This window comes from Nipponia nippon, unplaced genomic scaffold (assembly GCF_047370975.1).
Source record: "Nipponia nippon isolate SJK-2023a ecotype South Korea unplaced genomic scaffold, ASM4737097v1 scaffold_35, whole genome shotgun sequence".
NCBI lineage: Eukaryota > Metazoa > Chordata > Aves > Pelecaniformes > Threskiornithidae > Nipponia > Nipponia nippon.
The window spans coordinates 1352679-1370011 of NW_028262353.1; the positions used below are offsets into that span (position 1 = coordinate 1352679).

Here is a 17333-nt window from a genome sequence, read left to right on the forward strand (position 1 = left end):
AGACACCACCCCGCTTTGCCGTTTTCACACGGTTTTTATTGCGCTCCGTCCCCTCCCGCTGCCCGGGGGGGGCCTGGGGCCGTTTCCCTGCTTCCGCCCAGCCGGGAAACGCGGTACGAGGTCCCCGGCCGCCCTCAGCTGTCGGGGCCGGCCGCGGCCTGCCGCTCCCGGCGGCGCTGGAGGAGGCGGTGGGCGCGGACGCCGCAGAGGTACCCGCCGTACACCGTCAGCAGCACCATGGAACCGGAGAAGGCCTTGTAGCCAAAGTCGGCCAGCTGCTTGGCGGACACCATGGCTTCGCCTGCAACACAAGGCGGCGGTCAGCGGGGCCGGGAGCGCTCCCTCCGCCGCCCCATCCCGCCGGGACACCCCCCCCCCCCCCCCCCCCCATCCCCGTACCTCCGCCGTCGGGCTCCGATACCGCCGGCGCGCGCCTCCGTTGCCGTACGCTTCCGGCCAGCGCCACGCCTCCTCCCGTCACGTGGGAGGGCGGGGGGCGGTCCGGCGCCACCGCGCTGCCTGCTGGGAGGTGTAGTCCGCGGAGGCGGGAAGCTCAGGCGGGAGCTGCAGCGCCCCCTCGCGGCGGGCGGTGGCGCCGCCGCTCTTCCACCTCAGGCGTCGCTGCCGGCGCCCACCGCAGCCGTCGGGGCCGCGGCCGCCCGCTCCGCAGGCGCCCCCCGGCCCCGCTCTCCTCAGCGCGTCCCTCCACACCGGCCTTTCTCAGCTGGGCCTTTCACCGGGAGGCACACCACGGGTCACCCTGCGCGAGGCTGAGGCGCCAGCAGCCCTGAGGCCTGTCCTCAGCTGCGCGGGGGATGGAGCCCAGGCCGCACGAGTCCGGCTGAGGCCTCGCCACCCTCCCCCAGGGCCCAGCCTGTGCTCACAGCCAGCGAGGCTCCTTCAAGAGGGCTTTCGGAGGCCGCGCTCCTCCAAAAGCAGTAGGGCAGCTGCTGACACTGAGTGGGGCTCTGCGCCCAAGCCCCCAGCTCCTTGCTAGCATTTGAAAAGTGCTGCGACAGCACGGCTCCGCTCCGCGGGCTCTGTCAAGCACGGAGGCTGCAAGAGTCAGGCCGCCCCCCTCGCCCTTGTCCTTTCCCCAGGCCCCTGCACAGCAGCAGCTCCCCAGGCTGCAGAGCCCTGCAGCGCCTGGATGTGCTGAGGCTGCAGAACATAACTCCAAATGGCAAAGGGAAGACTTTTTATAGCTCGTGAACTCCAGCACTAGTGCAAGGCATGGGGTGGCTAAAAGCAAGCGACTTGTGCACTGGCCACCCGCAGGTGAGACTTGGGACCTCCAGCAAATGCTGGGAGGGCCTGCAGGGACGCGGCTCTGCCAGCAGCACGTGGTGTCAAAGAAACCCACAGGAGGAGGGATGCACAAAGCACTTCCATGGCCGAGGAGCTACGTGCAAGTCCAAAACACAATTCCAGAACCTGCTGCAGCTCCAGGCAGGTGCTGGCAAGAGTTTAGCAAGCCAAGGTGAGGGACTGCCATGTGTCGAGGAGAGCTCAGAGACCCTCTCTCCTCCATGAGCCTCACGTCCAAACACTTGAGCTGGGATTCCTGAAACACTTCAAGACAAAGAGAACTAGAAGTTGTGCCAGCCCTGCAGGAACACGCTGGACTTCCTTTATCCTCCCTCCAACCCCAACAAAAAGTTCCTCATGAGAGGAAGCCGATGCTGGCTACTTTCCGTACGATAGCTCAGTTGAATTTAAAGGTCGTAGGGTGCCTAGTGAGAAAGCGTGTCTAATAAAAGGCACAGAAACAACTGCAGTGCCAGCAGATTAAATTCCCCTAGCAAGAGGCTGAGTGGAGGGCTAACGGTCCTGGAAAGGTCACTCAGTACGAGATGCGTTTCAAAGACAGACAGGGACAAGGCAAGGCCAGGAAAAGCAGTTGGGAAGCGATGAATAAAACAACACAGCACGTCCCAAGAAGCCAAGCCATCAGAGAAGGGGAGGCCTGGGGTACTTGGGGCGCAGTGGGGCCCTGGCCCGGCTCCTGCAGGCCCCAGGTAGAAGAGGTAGGAGTCTGTACCCAGTTCAACATCGCAATCTCAACCCTCTTCGGTCCTACAGCCAAACTTTAACACTGGAACCACTGCTGAGAAAAAGCAAGTGGGACACTGTGTTATGTTGTGACTGAACTGTGACCTGCAGGGGCATTCTTGCTGTTTCTGGGACAGCACGCAAGGGTGCAGAGCCAGGAGGGAACTGACAGTGCCCTGTTCTGCACTCTTAGCAAGTCCAGCAGGCACCAACCCAAAGACAATGATGCACCAGAGCCACAGAGCAAAGAGCGTGTCTTCCCTCTCCTCTCCAAGTTTATTATTATTTTAAATGTTCATAAAGTACACTGCTAGTCAGAGAGCCAGCAGCACTAGGACCCGGAACAGGGGTGGACAGCGAGACCTGCAGCAGCTCTGGCCTGCCAGCCCAGACAGGGATCAGTGAACCACTGGACACGCTGGCCTGAGCAAACACGAGTGGAGTGAGCCAGCTTCAGAGGACCGGAGAGGCACGTGGCACCCGGCCGGACAAGGGGCAAGTTTCAAAGGCACAGCACGAGGCATGAGACCTCTGTCCTCTCCTGTGATGTTGGAGGTCTCCTTGTACCTCTTGTGGATCACATGTCCATTGCTGCCCGTGTGCTAGCGCCAGTTTCCAGCACCCTCGCAGGAGGGGCAGCAGGGAAAGTATGGAACCTGCTCTCTTAGCTCCTATAAAGCCATGTAGAAGCAAAGACCGGGCCAAGGCACAGACTGGAGTGAGGCAGAGAGAAGGCAAAAAGCTGCTGTGGGTCATTCATCTAAAAGCGACATGACCCACCTGCTTTGTCAGGTACGCTGCCAAGGGCTACGCAGCCTGCCAGCTGCTCAGAAAGACTTGGGGGCAGTTGGTCCCTGCATTGCCAAAGCCAGCCAGAGGACAAACCGATACGAGGGAGAAAGGCTGTCCAGGGACAGTCAGTGGGCAAGGAATTAGCGCAGGCAAATCTGTGACAACAGGGGAGCTCGCCGGGTGCAGGGGCCAGGTTTGATCGCGAGAACAAAAAATCTAAATAAATAAGTAACTTCTAAAGTCTCACTCTGGGGCTGCCCTCACACGCAAAGCATTGGCCGTACCGTGCGGCAGGAGCAGCTGGCGGTGGCTGGGGAAGCAGTGCATGGCAGGGTGGCAAAGAAAGAATGCTGTTTTCTGTGCTGGTGCTTCTTAGAAAGAAGAGTGATTCTCAGCCCCTTTGAAAGTCCTTAGGAGCTTCATTCGCCCTGGTGGAGCCTGGCAGGGAACTGTGCCCTCTCCACGAGACGGTTAAGCCAAAAGCAACAGCAGCAAGCAGGAAAGGGCTGGTATCACGCAAAGTGGCCCCACGGGGCTAATAGCAAAGCTTGTCCTCCCAGGCAGCGCCTCCTGCACAGCCCGTATCGATCAAGACGACCTGGCAGAGTCCCTCCAAGAACTGAATCCATCACGGCAAGAGAAAGTGAAAGGAGGAAGATGCTCAGCCCCGCGCAGGGCAGACCCTAGACAGCAGCAGAAGCTAAACGAGCCCTTCAGAGAGAGAGGGAGATCAGCAGGTACCTCTGTGCAGATGCCAGGCTCAGGCTGGCAGTGTCCAGGGCTGAGAAAGGGAACCTCTGCCCTTCCAGCACTTTGCAAAGGCTCCCAGGAAATCCAGACTCCTTACAAAGCTGTAGCAGCAGAGCAAGTTGGTGCGGGCAGGAGCTCTCCGCTCATCTCAGCAGGATCAGTGGTTTTGCAGGCAGTTTTGCAGCACTTACATGTGCTCAGGGTGGTTCTGGAGACACTTGATGACATCAGTAACAGGTTTGCCCTCGTAGCAGATCCGATACACAGCTGTGAAGAGGGGGAACCTGTGGGCAGATGAACAAAGTCATCCCTTGCCCTGCCACCACAGCCGGCAGAGTCAGAACACTTCAACTTCTGTTGCGACGTGCAGGACCACTGGGCAGGAGCAGGCGGGACAGTGGCACGGTGCCTCATCAACAGGCCGTTCCTGCCCAGCTGGTCTGGTGTGGGCAGTGCAGAGATTGACCTGACCAGCAGAGACACTGCGGGTGGGTTTCCCCTCCCACAGCTGCAGGAAAGATCCCAGCCCCACCCCAAAAGAGCAGCCGAGGGAGATGAGAGCACTCACTTCTCCACTATGTTCTTGCTTTTAAGGATGCGATGCAGCTCAGCAGATGTCTGGGGACCCTGCAGCTTCTGCCCATTCAACATCTCCTTCTCCAGCTGCTCAATAGACTGAAACAACCCAACAGTGAGGGAGCTGGACTCTACGGCCCCATCCGCCGCCCCACACTCCTCAGCAAGTGAGGGCAGGTTGCCGTGGTTCTAATTAGGTCCATCCTGCTGCCAGCTCAGCAGGTTGATGCTGATATCGATGTTGCCTGCTCCCCGCTCTGCTTACCTTCCCAGTCTTGGCAAAAGCCTCAGCCACCTTGCGGTTGCGGCCACCATAGCAGGTAGTGATGAGGTCAGCGACGCCGCAGCTCTCCAGGAAGGTGGAGGAGGTGACGGGGCCCTTGCAGAAGAGTTTGGCGAAGGCAATCATCTCCATCAGTCCCAGACGGATCACGGCAGCCTTCGTGTTGTCTCCATAGCCGAGCCCATCGCAGAAACCAGCTCCTACAGCCACAACGTTCTGGAAAACAACAGCAGCATGGAGGGATCTGTTCCCAGCGGAGCTCAGGGCTTTGCTGTCTCCATGAGCTGCCTGTGTAATCCCAAGCACAGGCTCCTGCCTGCCCCTGCCTATGCCAGTGATCATCATCCCTCCCAGCAGCTGAACAGGACACAACCACAGTTCCCTCCAAAGTCTGGCCTTTGACCAGCAAGCCACCGTGCAATATCCAGTGGGGTTCACTCAGCTGGCAGCCTCCTCCCCAGGGCTCCCTGCAGAGCCCTAGAGAACCGCTGGCTCTGCTCGCCAGGACCTGCAAGCCCCAGTGAGTGGCTCACCCACCTTGAGAGCCCCGCAGATCTCTACGGTGTCAGCTTCCTGCACCACCGTCACACGGAAGTTCGGTGTCTGCATCAGGTCCTTCAGCGTCTGCCCGTGCTGCATGTTCTTGCAGCCTGACGAGACAAAGGGAGGAGGAGGAGGATGATGGGGGCAGCCCTAAGGTAGGACTGTGCTGCTCTCTTGCCCAGTGCTGCGTTCCTGCCCTTACACCTAGTGCAGCGAGAGGAACCTATTGCCCAACTGACGGACGTTGCTAAACATTTGCAGGTCCACAAAGTGCCAAGCACACACTGCCTGGCAGATAAGCAAGGTTCAACTTTGGAATTCCCAGAAGACAGGGACAATCCCTACTGCTGTGTCAAGCCAGACAGAAATGACATGCCCAGTAGATTAAAGGCATCTTCAAAGGTTGCAGATTTGGGTTTGGAGAGCGCTGTTCTCTCTGTTCCTGCAGTGTTTTGGTGTGCTAGCAGTGATAGCATGCTCTGCTTACACCTCTCCCATCTCTGCAGCCTCCTGCACAGCATGTTTGCTTTTGTTTAAAATACAGACACTTTGAATCCCATAACTTCTAACCCAGCAAACCGTTCTGTTGGTTTTGGCTGCCGTGCGTGATTTACAAACAGTGTGGAGGATGTTAGGAACAGTCACCAGATGAACTTCTGGGCAGCCCTGGCTGGCTGAGCTCCAGGTGAGCGTCCCTTGAAGCCCAAGGAAATGAAGGCAGGAACTCTATTTCTAAAGGGCTTCTTGGTGTCCACCCCTTTAATTTGTGCCAGGCAGACTGCCTGATGCTCGGAGTCCGTGCTGGCAGGAACTTTTAGACACAACTGTTTTTAATGAAGCGAGCAATCACATCGTAAACCCTGTGAATGAGTTCATCCAGCTCCTATGGAGTCTCACTGCCTCTGCAGGGAAAAAGGGCCGGCTCACCCTAGGCAGCAGGGGTTTAAGCTGCACCACACTCACGCCTTTGCCTCTTCCTACTCGACAGAAACGAAGGCTGCTAATGAGGAGGGATGCTGGCTCCTTACCGATGGTTGTTTCACAGAACTTCTCTTCTGCCACTTCACTAGCAATGTTGGCCCCCATGAGGACACTCATCTCTATTCCCAGTTTCTCATGGATAATGTCCGAGATCAGCCTCAGCCCATCTGGTCCTTCATCCACCCCCTGGGAAACGACCAGGGACAGAGGTGAGCACCTGCCCCCCTGGAGACCTGCCCCCACCTGCCCCAATCCCGTCATTCCCTGTGCTGGAACGCTCCGACTCTCATCCCAACGGCCCCCAGGGCTCCGTTGCACCCCGCTCCTCAGCGCTTGAGATCCCCCACATGCCCTCACCCTTCTCCTCCACCAATACGCCTCCAAATCCCCACAAAGACTCTGCCCCCACTTCCCACTCTCCCCACGCCCCCCCATAACCCTGCAGCCCAGTTTCTACTCCAAAACCCCGGGACTCCCTTTGCAGCCTCTCCGAGCCAGGCTGCTTCCAGCTAAGCCCCCTTGGGCCAGCGCCCCAGCGAGCTGCCCGGGCAGCGCTCCTCCTGCTCACACCTTGATGAGCGACACCCCAACAGCATCTTTCTTCACGTGGCCCTTGAGCTGGTCACAGACTTTGCCGATAAACTGGTGGGGCACCACGAACAGGAGGACGTCAGCCCCAGCACAGGCTTTCAGCAGGTCTGGCTCTGCTACCTGAAGGGAGTATGACTGTCATCAGGGACTTGCGTCTGTAGCTGCGCGGTGAGCGCATCCTGAATCCAGGAGAAGGGGAGCAGGGGCTTGAGAGCAACTGCTGGGGGCTTCCCTGGAAAGGAAGGAAGGGCACAAAGTCGCTGCCCCAAGGTCCCCTTCCAGGGCTGGCAGGGCAGAGGGGCTGGGGCAGAGCAGGGCAAAAGCAGCCTGAGCTGGTCCCACAAAGGTGGTGCAAAGAGCTGGGATCATCCTGGGAGCCTGAGCAGGGCAGTGCCAGCCGAGGGGCTGAGCGCGCAGCCGGGGCAGCAGCTCCGCGGGCTCCCTGCACGCTGCCGACGCCAGCTCGGAGGCAGCCACGCAGCCTCACACCCAGCCTGTGGGACGCCAGAGTGGGGGCAAAGCGGGGCAGCGAGAGCAGCCAGGGCTGCAGCTCGTCCAAGCACAGATCAAGGTCACCGGGAAGGTGTAACTGAGTCCCGTGCAGGCTGGTGCATCCCCTACCTTCGCGCGCTCAGGACACCAGGGCTCCGGCAGCTCCCGGCAGAGCTATTTATTACCTCTCACCAGAGAGCCCGGCTCTCAGCACCGGAGCCTGTGCTCAGCAGAGAGGCCGCCGGTGAGCCACACTCACCACGTTGGGGGGCAGCTTGTGCCCTGGCAGATACTTGACATTTTCGTGCTCCGTGTTGATGATGTCTGTGAGCCGCCGGCCACCCACCTCCTCCTCCAGCACCCACATGTTCACCTGGTTCTCGAAGGTGCTCAGCCGCGCCGCATTGCTGCCGGCGATCTTGGCGATGGCCGAGCCCCTGCGTGGGCAGAGCAGAGCCGTAGGCAGCGGGCACTGAGGCCGCTGGCACCAGGGAGCCCAGCGCACCACAGGTGACTGGGGTCCCGGTGAAACGGGGATGGCTCGCACTGGGTACCGTGGGGCACCGGGGAGGACGGGGACCACGCCATGCTCGAATTTGGGCGCCGGGCGCCCAGGCGGGAGGTGCTCACCAGTTGCCGGAGCCCACGATGCAGACTTTCTTGCCACCCATGGTGCAGGGAGCCGGGGCGCTGTGCAGCGCTGAGCCCGCCGCTGGTATTTCAAGGTCGCCCGGAGCAGGGGCGGCCCCGTCCCGCCTCCGGCCCCGCCTCGCCCCCGGGGGGAACCGGGCACCCCGGGGTGGCAGAGCCGCCGCTCTCCCAGGCGCAGCCGGTGCCCGCAGCTCGGGGCTGCGCCGTGGGTGCAAATTGCTCCCCTGAAGCCAAGGTGAAATAGCTCGGATCGCAGAACTGGGAGTCGTGACTGCTGAGCCTCTCTCCCCCCTTTTCTGCATAAAAGCATTTTCTTTTCCCCCTCGTCCCAAGAAGTGCCATTTTCAACCCCAAGAAAGAAATATGAACCGTCTGACTGCAGACCCAGGACACAACTCCCGCCCCGATCTCACAGTCCCGAGCAGCGCCCGAGCTGCCTGGCCTTAGGCAAACTGCCCGTCTACTACGGAGGATCTCCTCCCCTTGCAACAAGGGCTTCCAGGTTTTCTGTAAAGCATTACATTTCCACTTTTACAACCAAGGCAGGGTGAAGAGAGCAATGCCCCTTTTGCATAGTTTTAAACCCTTGCATGTAAACTTTAATACAGTTTTCTCAAAATTATGCCCGACCCCCGTGGGGCTTGTAACACAGCGCTGCAAGGCAGCAGTGTGGAAACCGGGCTGTCTACGTTTTACCAGCAGCTTGGCCACTGGATTTCCAGTTTTGCTCAAGTTACTTTGTTTACCACAAAAGCACTTTGCAAAGGCTTAGCAGACTCCGCAAGCCAGGAGATCCTTACATGAAAAGCTCTCTATAAAAGGCCAAAACACGAAGAACATTTTCTCTCCAGTCTCTTAACCCAGTTGGCTTTGTTAAAAAAAAACCACACAAAAGTACAGACGAGTACATGAAGTGTCATCCACCAAGGCAGCTGCTGAGAGAAAGCGTGCTGTCAGCACAGAAGGAGGGAGCACAGCTTCCTTCACAGGAGGCTTTTATTAAAACTGGGTGACGTCTACAAGGATACAGTACAAAAAAGAAATTTTGGTCCATGGAAAAAACCATAATATTCAGTTAAGAAAAGCAGTTATTCTGCAACAGCTATGTTTGCCTACGCAGTACTCGGCATCCTTCATGCGTGATTACCCTGAGGAGTCAGTGGGCTGCTTCGTCAGCACCAAGACCTTCACCCCAGTACCACAGAGGAGCCATTTCCTAAAGGGGCAAAGAAGGGAAGTCGAGAGTCTATTACTCACAGACATGTAGTAACACAGACACAAGGAGTAGGGCCACCCAGGCTCCCAAACACATAGCAACCTTCCCAACCCCACCAAAGCTGGGTGTGGGGATGAGGGGGGTTTGTCAGTAACACAATTTTGCAGCTGTTCCGAGAGAATATGACCAACTTTCAAGTCCATTTGCATTACAGTCCCGAGCAGAAATACTGAGATCCGGGTTAAGAGAAGCCGTTCTCTTATGCCTGACCACTAGTTCGCTAGTAATTCATTCCATGAAGAGGCGTCTGGGCTGCTACTCCCCACAGTAGAGAAAATCTACTTGTACATTCCTGAACCATGCTGGGCCTTGTGGCAGCCCCAGAACCTAAAACTTGACTAAAAACCACAGGAGCTTCAGCATGGAAACACCTACTAACTCGCATATGCTTGGAGCTCCGTCCATTCCCAAGGACTGTCCCGTTACACCCTCAGATCCACACGAAGGAGCCTCTGGTCCCCACAGCAAGTGACACAGGGTAACTGTCCCGAAGGAATGCGCCTACACCGCTGCACCCCTGCACAATTCCACCAGGCAGCTGGTGCATCCCCTCTCCCTGGTACGGGGAGAACAAGCAGCCGGATGGCTTGCTGGAACCACAAGTCTTTAGAAGTGCAGAGAAGTCTCACCACGCCGCAATGCCTCATCTCCCCTGGGATCCCGGCCTACGACAGTCTGTCAAAGAACACGAAGGGAACAGGGCAGGGAAAAAGGGACAAGGGAAGAAGCGATTCTCTACACAGTCCAGTGACTTCCTCAAGGAGGAGAGTGACCTGTGAGGCAGCCCAGTGCAGCAGCACCCTCCGAGCGAGGGAGTAAGGGCAGGGAGGTATGTCAGCTCACGGCATCCTGCCCACTACGTCTCCTGGCACCTTGCTATAGAACGAGGCAGGGAAGAGACCAGCGCCAGAACTCCACCCTTCCAGCAGATCCAGGCTTCCCAGACCCAGGTCTCACATGTGCCACAACTAGATGCTAGTTGGGGAGGAATGGGCTGTGGTTTCTGAAATCGAGAAAGGCTCCAAGTCAGCAGTCGTACTGGCTACCGGGGACACTACAGGCAGCGCGGAGTCAAGGGGAGGCTCTGGGGAGCCTTGGGACTGACAAGGCAACAGTCAGGAAGAAAACCAGGTAGAAATGTGTGCTCGTTGGAGCCTGTCTGCTCGCCACACCCCAGAAGACCCCAGGTGTCCTGGAGTTGCCCCAACAGGGACAATGCCAGGATGAATAATGATGCGGGCCTCGCTGCCGGAGTGGGATTATGTGAGCCTTAACAGTGTACTCTGCAGCTCTGTCTCCACAAATAGCTGTGATGCCTTCTGGCTGGGGAGGAGCGGAGCAGCCTATGTGTTACGGATGCCCAGGGCCTGCTCCAATTCCTGTCGTCTTTGCTGCACCTGCAAGAGAAGCCAGAATCGCAGCATTAACGTACTCAGATGGTGCAGCACCACAGCATCTGAGTAACACAGGACCCAGCTGGAAAAGGGCGAACTCAAACCGGGACCAAGATGCAGCAGCAGCGTCTTAGTGAAGCTTGGCACTGCCAATTTCCACTGTCAGCACAGAGCAGCGGGTACTCTGAGCCACTGCGTATGGAGAGGGACCCCTGCTCGGGGATGCTAACCTTGGAGTAGAAGTATCTGCAGACGGCTTCCTGAGCCCACGGCTGGAAGTAGAACTCAGCTCTACGCTCCTCTTCAGGATTCCCAACAACATCAGTCATTGTCTGGAGAGCACAAAGGACAAAACAGTTCAGGGAGCGCAAAAGCTGTGGCTGTGCTGAGCAACCCCCCCCCCCTCCCCTTTCCTCAAAGACATTTCAGTACAGTCAGGTCAGGTTCTTACGCTTGACTCCAATTCTAGTCTTGCTTTCTGAGCAGGAAATTGCTTCTCTCTCTCTGTGGGAGCTGGTTATAATGAGGGAAGCGTGTGACTGGATCCACCTTCCACACAAGACAAAGCTTTTACCTTTAAATCCCGGCACTGGGACTGTAGCCAGTCGTTGATGAAGCCCTGAGGATCTCGGGCAAAGCTCAGCATGAACTCACGCTGGGTCTTCAGCTGGTTAATTGTCTCTATTGTTTCATGAATCTGAAGGAGATAAGCACAGCAACTAAACTGCTGAATAGGGGAAAAAGTCAGACAGAAACATCAAGAGGCCCAACACATGAAGGTGAATTCTTACACTCCCTGCTTGACTTATACCTATCAGATAGGATTTTCAATTCCCAGTTTCCTGCTCTAAATATTACCTATTGTCCCACTGACCGTTTGCTTTAAACCTACGCTTCCAGGTAAAACCACCTGTTTGTAAGCGTGGCTGACCCCGCTCCAGCTTCCAAATGCACAACAGAGCAAAGCTGAACTCCTGTCCTGTTCGGGGCTCACCTCCAGAGACACATTCCTACCCAGCAGCGAGGAGGGCAGACCTGAGGGAGCTCTTCCTACCTTGTTATCCAGAGCAGCAATTTCCTGTTGACTGGCTGTGGACAGCAGAAAGGAATTCATCTGAGTTTTCAAGGTATCATCCACCTCCACATCAATGTCATAGCAAGCTGTTTTCTTCTGGTCATTTGGGTCAACACTAGGGGCATCCACAAGAAAGAAGCCAAAATAAGCAAATAGCTCAAGAAGGCCCCAAATTGTAGCTCCTCCAGGACGACGCAGCATACGGACTGCAGGCAGGGACAAGCCACAGAGCGTTCAGCTCTGACACCAAGCAGCAAAGCTCCACCGATGGCTTTGCAGCACAAGGACCAAGTGATTGCTCCAAGCAGATTTCTATCTGCCAAAGTGTAATGCAAAGGACAGCATGAACGTGGGAGTGCCTTGTGGAAAAGAGGGATGTGGTAAACGAAAGAGGCGGCTGTTCTCGTACAAAGAAACAATGACAGGCAACATGGGAACTGCTGCTGAAAATCGGAACATTACATCGTCTTCCTGTGCCAGCCTCATCCACCCCTTCCACTCTTCTTCCTAGAAATGGGAAGTCAAGTGGACCAGTCTCACCTGATCACATGATTAATGATGATCGGTTCTGGGGGCATAAGCAATGCGTGAAGTCTTTGTGGGATTTCAGAGAACTTCATCCGCTGGGATTCAAATATCTGTGACAGAAACACAGGGCTAAGGAAAGGAAGGGGAGCTCGGTGCCAGCGATCCCCCGCCTGCTGGCAAAGACAAGCTGAAACAGTCTCTTGTTCCAGCCACACTGTTACCTGCTGGAGGTATTTGTCACAGATGACATACTCCCGTTCGTGGGGGTCCTGGAGCTTGTGGGTCTTGATATATTGCCACAGTGCCTGGATGATCACTGGACGGGTCTGAGTGTGAATCCCCAAGAGGCGAGCCAAGCGGGGATCCAATTTGAACTGGGGAGGCTGAAAGAAAGAGCACAGAAAGGTGAGAGGCCACAGACACAGCAAACAGTACATGCCCAGCACTGCTACTCCCAACATCTTACCTGGTAATCCAGCATCAGAAGGACAGTACAGCGCACATTGACATCTCCTGGTCTCTTCACCTGGAAGCCATCCGTCTCCTGAGTTGTAGCAGTCCTGTGCCACTGGAACAGGAGAGGGCATTTAGAAGCACCCTCACACTTGGCTCCCTTTGCTCCTGCTGCTTGGTATCCAACAAGCTTGCCAGTAAATCCCACCCACCTAGAGAAAGGTCACCTTATTCCCACTTACAGCTTGAAACAAGAGTTAACACATTTGTTCAGCCCCCCAGCAAGTCAAGGAAAAGCTAAGATAAGAAGTCAAGAGCTCCTGGCTCCCAGCCACATGTTCAAGCCTTAAGTATCCCCACCTCTCAAGTTACAAATGATATACAAACCCCGTCTGCTGAAACACCAACCCATTTTAGAGGTAACACAGCAAAAAGAAGCTCACCTCTACTAGGTGATTGTCAGGGCCATACAGGTCTTTATCAAGTTCAATGACCAGAGATTTAAAGAAGGATGAGAACTTTCTTTTCTGCTTGGTGGCATCATATTTGGACAAAGCAGACTGCAAGCAACACAGGAAGGAAAAGTGTTAGGACAGCAAGTCTCAGCACTCAAGCACAGCCACCGTGCACGACAGTGTTCCTTTAAGTTCTGAACACCTAAATTCACCAACGTGTGCTTGAAAATCAAGTTCCAAGACAGAAAGTGAAAGACTGAGTTGAAGATGAGCTTGCAGGAATTAAATCGCTCAGCAATTACATACAACGCAAGTGCCCTGGTTCTCAGAGCCAGGGTACACAAGTGCCACTGATCTGCTCTCACCAGTAATTCTTATAGCTATAAGAACTTTGTATAACTCATGTCCTGCCATGGGGATACCCATCGGTCTCCAAGTTGGGCTCTCGGTCTCGTCACCATCAGACTCCTTGGAAAACAGAGATGAAGGAGGATATCAAGCCCTTCGCTATGCTCTCAGACACTAAGAAACTGGTTTCATTGCCAATTCCAGATCCATAAAGTCACCTCGGTGGTTGGGTATTTCACACTTACATCTTCCAGCAGCCGTCCTTCCACCCGAAGCTCCCAGGAGGCGACTGTTCCTTCACCATCCTCTGCGTCCGACTTGGCTGGATTGAAGGTATTGGAGATAAAAATACGTAGCTTTCGTTTTTGCTAAGAGAAAAAGCATCGGCTCAGTGTTAATTCTGAAATAAAGGGCTGACTATCTTGCTTCTCTTTTGCTAAAACGAAGCTTCATGTTTTAGCTGCCTCATATTCCCCCTCTCCCAGGGCAGACAGCAAGGAAAGAGGCATTTCTGGTTCCACTCCTTGGTCATGTCTGGAGCATTAAAATTCCTGATACGCCACGCTTACAGGGACACGACCTAAGCTGCAGTGCCCTCCTGCTGTCTTAACTAAAGTAAGAGCCTCTAAACCTTGCTTACGATAACCATGAACGCAGCCCTCCCCTACCTTAATGGGTCGCTTCAAAGCCTCCTGGATATCCAGGCGTTTCCTCATGATCGTCTGGTCCAATTTCCTTTCAAAGGCCAGCAAGTCCATATAGGCCTGAGACTCGGGTACGAGTTCACGAATCTACAGCCAATCAAGAATGCAAATCACCGTCAGCTCGCCCGCACTTCTCCAGTCTACTTCGCGTCAACACGGGCTGCAACTGCATGAGCCACTCACCCTCTGAGGTAGAATTTTGTCAGCCATCTTCTTCTTTTTAGCGCTGTTAAGGAAGGAGATGCACACACAGGCATTAAAATGGCAACCACTTTGTGCAAATTAACTGTAGGCATTCACAAAGGGAGCAGGAGGACGGCTTATTCTCTGGTTTAGTACTGCGGCATTAGCAGTGCCCTCAGCCGGGATGCCAGTCCCGGGCCCAGGCTCTTATTTTCAGAGGCACTCGTTGTTACCGTCAGCGCACGCAGAGCCAGGCTCTTTATTCCCCCCAGCCCCTGCCAGGCCTCCAGCACTGCAGAGCTGACGAACCCTGCAGCAGTGTGACTAACCGACTACCTGAACGTTTCACATCCCCTACGAGAGCTTTGAAAGCGGGGTTACATCACGTTGGAAAGGGCCTAATTGAAGTGACTCTCTAGCCTCAATTACCTTTAGATTGACTTTTCTAGGAGATGCATTTTAAATCAAGGGATGAATTACCGGTGTTACTGGGGAATCGCATTATACTGCCAGAAACGTTACATAGACTTGCTCTTGCCTAGCAGCTGCACGTTAAGTCTTTTATCTGCTGGAAGCTCCCCCCTCCCAGAGAGGGGGCTGCGGGAGAAGGCTGACGGCCCTTTCAGCCGCCCAACAAAATGAAGCCGTGAGAAGCCCAGCACGAAGGCGGAGCGCCCCGACACAGCCGAACACAAGCGCTTTGTGCCCCATGACCCCCCGCCGGTGACCGACGCTTCCCGCTGCCCCACGCCCGGCCCGGGCCCCGCTTCAGCGAGGACTCACCGCTCCCTCTCCCATTTCGGGGGTGCCCGTCCGCACCCCCAAACCCGGCCTCTCCTCGCGGGGCCTTTGGGGAGAGAGGCAACGCATCTGTGCCCCCGCCTGGGGATGCCCTGAGACACCGGGGATGCCCGGGATGCCTCGGGATGCCCCCGCTGCCCGGGATACCGGCCCTTACTTGTGGTTGCGGTTGGGGACCGCCTGCGGCTGCACCTGCTGGAGCTGCTGCGGCGCCGGCCTCTTGCGGGCCTGGTCCAGGCTGGCCTGCGCCATCCCGGGCCGCACCGCCGGGCTCCCGCCGTAACCGGGCGGCCCCATGGAGGGGCCCTGCGGCGCCAGCCGGCTGCCCGGTAACATTCCGGGGCGCTGCGGAGAGAAGAAAACCGGTCCAGCGCCCACCGGGAGGGGCCGGCCCCGGCCCCGGCCCCGTCGCCCCCGCTCCCTCCCGCCCCGCCCCGCGCAGCGCCGGTCCGCGCGCCCCCGCCGGCCCCTCCCCCGCCTCACCGGGTAGGCGGCTCCCGGCAGCGGCGAGCGGTACAGGCTCTGCCCCGGAGCCGGGCCCATGCGCACCGGCCCGCCCGGCGTGCCCGGTCCCAGCGCGCCGGCCCCGGCAGCGGCCCCACCGCCGCCGCCGCTGGGAGTCACCGACTGGAATCCCGCCCGCGCCGCCATCTTCTCCAGCACAAAGGGGAGCGGGCCGGAACCGGACGCACGCCATAGAGAGCTCGCGCGGGTGCCGCGCTAGAGGGGCGCCGCCCACAACCGCCGCCCTCTGCCGGCTGGAGGCCCGCGCTAGGGGGTGGCGGGAGGGTGCGGGGTCCCGGGGGTGCTGGGGCCATAGGGGTCCACGGGAGGGTGGTCCTGGGGGATATGGGGGGGTGCAGGGTCCCGGGGCAAGGTCCCAGGGCTATATGGAAAGGCGCAGGGTCCCGGGGCAAGGTCGTGGGAGATATGGGAGGGTGCAGGGTCCTGGGGGATTAGGGAAGAGCATGGGGTCCGTGGCGGGTGCTCTTGGGGAAGCATGGGGCAATGTTCATGGGGAGCCTGTGGGGGATGCAAGGGCCACGGGGGAGTGGGGAGTCCCGTGGGCGCTAGGAGCAGGGTGGGAGAGGCAGGGGTGGGTGCTGGGGGTCTCATCTCCGTGCAAAACCACCTGTAAGAGAACTTGCAGCTCCTTGAATCCTCAGGCTGGCAGCCACCGAGCTCTCTTCAGGCGTGCGCAGGGGCTCGGCTGACATCGCACTCATTCTGCTCTCTCCTGTCCTAACTTAGCCGGGCTGATTTCCATTGCAGCCCTCAGAGTTACTGCACTGGAGCTGTTACAGTCAGAGCTGCTCCGGAGTTGAGGAGGGTCAGGGTGTCAGTCCCGCGCTTGCCAGGCAATAACTGTAGCACTCCCTGTTAGACATGTGTGTCTGTTGCAGGAGATGCTGGTCCTGAAGCCTCCCTTGCTCTGGGATATGCTCGGAGGAAGACGGCTTTGCCTGCCCCAGGCATGGAGGACTCCAATGTGCAGACCATGAATGGAGTCAGTTTGTTCAGGTTTTGGCTGAGCACCCAGGAAAAGGATTCCTATCTCCCTCGACGGTGACTGGCATTGCTACAGAAAGCACAATGTTAGAATTAAAGGCCACTTTCTGCAAGTATTAGCATTAAGTTCCCTATTCCCCAGAGCGCTTACTCTTGCAGCTGTTCAGAGAGAAAAAGGGACACAAATCCCACCACCGTTAATCTGTGAAAAAAAGGCAAGGGAGCAGTCACGCCACAGGTATTAATTAAGCAATTAATGATGATCATGGGTCATTTCAGAGGCTGTCCTGTACAGTGCAGGGCATTGTCGACTGAGTAAAGAAGTGGGGATGTGTTGGCACCTTTTCTGCCAGATACGGCATTTCCTATCCTTGATGAAAAACACGCAGCTTTGAGCACAGCCATTAACTGTTGTCTCAGCATCCATGTGTCCGTGCAGTTAATTTAATGCCACCACCGACAGGCTTGGCGCCCAGCAGCCTTATGAAATATTCATGGGGAGGAAAAGCAGTGGAACTTATCTGCTCCGTATTGTTCAGATGCAACTTTGACTGAGACTTGAAGCCTGGCAGGAGCCTTTTGGGCAGGCTGGAAAGCTGCCTGGCCCTCCTGGGAGGGACACACAGAGGGAGGCGGGATGGGAGTGAGAGAAAGCAAGGACTAACCTGGGAAGTGGAGAGAGGGAAGTGAGACTCGGAGAGCTGCTCAGCTCGGCACAGGGAGCAGGTGAGCTGCAGGGTCCTGAGAGACCCCACGCTGCATGAGCCGAGCTGGGAGCAACCCCGGCCCTCTGTCCCCAGGGGTGGTCTCTGACCAGTCCTCTTTGTCCCCTGGTATCAGCTGCATTTTATAAGAAACACAGGGATAAAATAACCCCGGCTTCCTTGGCTCAGCAC

General features: G+C 56.8%; 3 protein-coding genes across 3 annotated transcripts; all 3 read right to left on the bottom strand.

Annotated features, from left to right (window-relative positions):
* Positions 1-14: 14 nt before the first annotated feature.
* COX14 (cytochrome c oxidase assembly factor COX14) lies at positions 15-530 on the bottom strand. Its single transcript, XM_087771088.1, has 2 exons — positions 400-530; positions 15-301 (listed from the first exon to the last, which is right to left on the bottom strand). The coding sequence occupies exon 2, from the start codon at positions 291-293 to the stop codon at positions 135-137; it is 159 nt and encodes a 52-aa protein (XP_087627214.1). The 5' UTR covers positions 294-301; positions 400-530; the 3' UTR covers positions 15-134.
* A 1770-nt stretch (positions 531-2300) lies between these two features.
* On the bottom strand, positions 2301-8571 carry GPD1 (glycerol-3-phosphate dehydrogenase 1). The gene is made up of 8 exons (XM_009464282.2): positions 7691-8571; positions 7320-7497; positions 6548-6688; positions 6025-6163; positions 4991-5103; positions 4436-4669; positions 4163-4269; positions 2301-3878 (listed from the first exon to the last, which is right to left on the bottom strand). Exons 1-8 carry the CDS (start codon positions 8011-8013, stop codon positions 3782-3784), a joined length of 1332 nt encoding a protein of 443 aa, XP_009462557.2. The 5' UTR covers positions 8014-8571; the 3' UTR covers positions 2301-3781.
* A 118-nt stretch (positions 8572-8689) lies between these two features.
* SMARCD1 (SWI/SNF related BAF chromatin remodeling complex subunit D1) lies at positions 8690-15599 on the bottom strand. The gene is made up of 13 exons (XM_087771057.1): positions 15412-15599; positions 15086-15273; positions 14128-14170; positions 13909-14031; positions 13486-13608; positions 12881-12997; positions 12451-12552; positions 12206-12367; positions 11997-12094; positions 11436-11571; positions 10956-11078; positions 10612-10713; positions 8690-10384 (listed from the first exon to the last, which is right to left on the bottom strand). Exons 1-13 carry the CDS (start codon positions 15577-15579, stop codon positions 10331-10333), a joined length of 1539 nt encoding a protein of 512 aa, XP_087627183.1. The 5' UTR covers positions 15580-15599; the 3' UTR covers positions 8690-10330.
* Positions 15600-17333: the final 1734 nt, after the last annotated feature.

Coding starts and splice junctions, on each gene's coding strand:
- COX14 (XM_087771088.1), bottom strand. CDS start 293: ATGGTGTCCGCCAAGCAGCTGGCCGACTTTGGCTACAAGGCCTTCTCC.
- GPD1 (XM_009464282.2), bottom strand. CDS start 8,013: ATGCAGAAAAGGGGGGAGAGAGGCTCAGCAGTCACGACTCCCAGTTCT. Junction 6,689..7,319: donor ACAAGCTGCCCCCCAACGTG/GTGAGTGTGGCT, acceptor TACTCCCTTCAG/GTAGCAGAGCCAGACCTGCT. Junction 6,164..6,547: donor TTGGGGTGTCGCTCATCAAG/GTGTGAGCAGGA, acceptor GTCGTTTCCCAG/GGGGTGGATGAAGGACCAGA.
- SMARCD1 (XM_087771057.1), bottom strand. CDS start 15,579: ATGGCGGCGCGGGCGGGATTCCAGTCGGTGACTCCCAGCGGCGGCGGC. Junction 12,998..13,485: donor AAGGACGGCTGCTGGAAGAT/GTAAGTGTGAAA, acceptor TGTTGCTTGCAG/TCTGCTTTGTCCAAATATGA. Junction 12,553..12,880: donor CTGACAATCACCTAGTAGAG/GTGAGCTTCTTT, acceptor CTCCTGTTCCAG/TGGCACAGGACTGCTACAAC.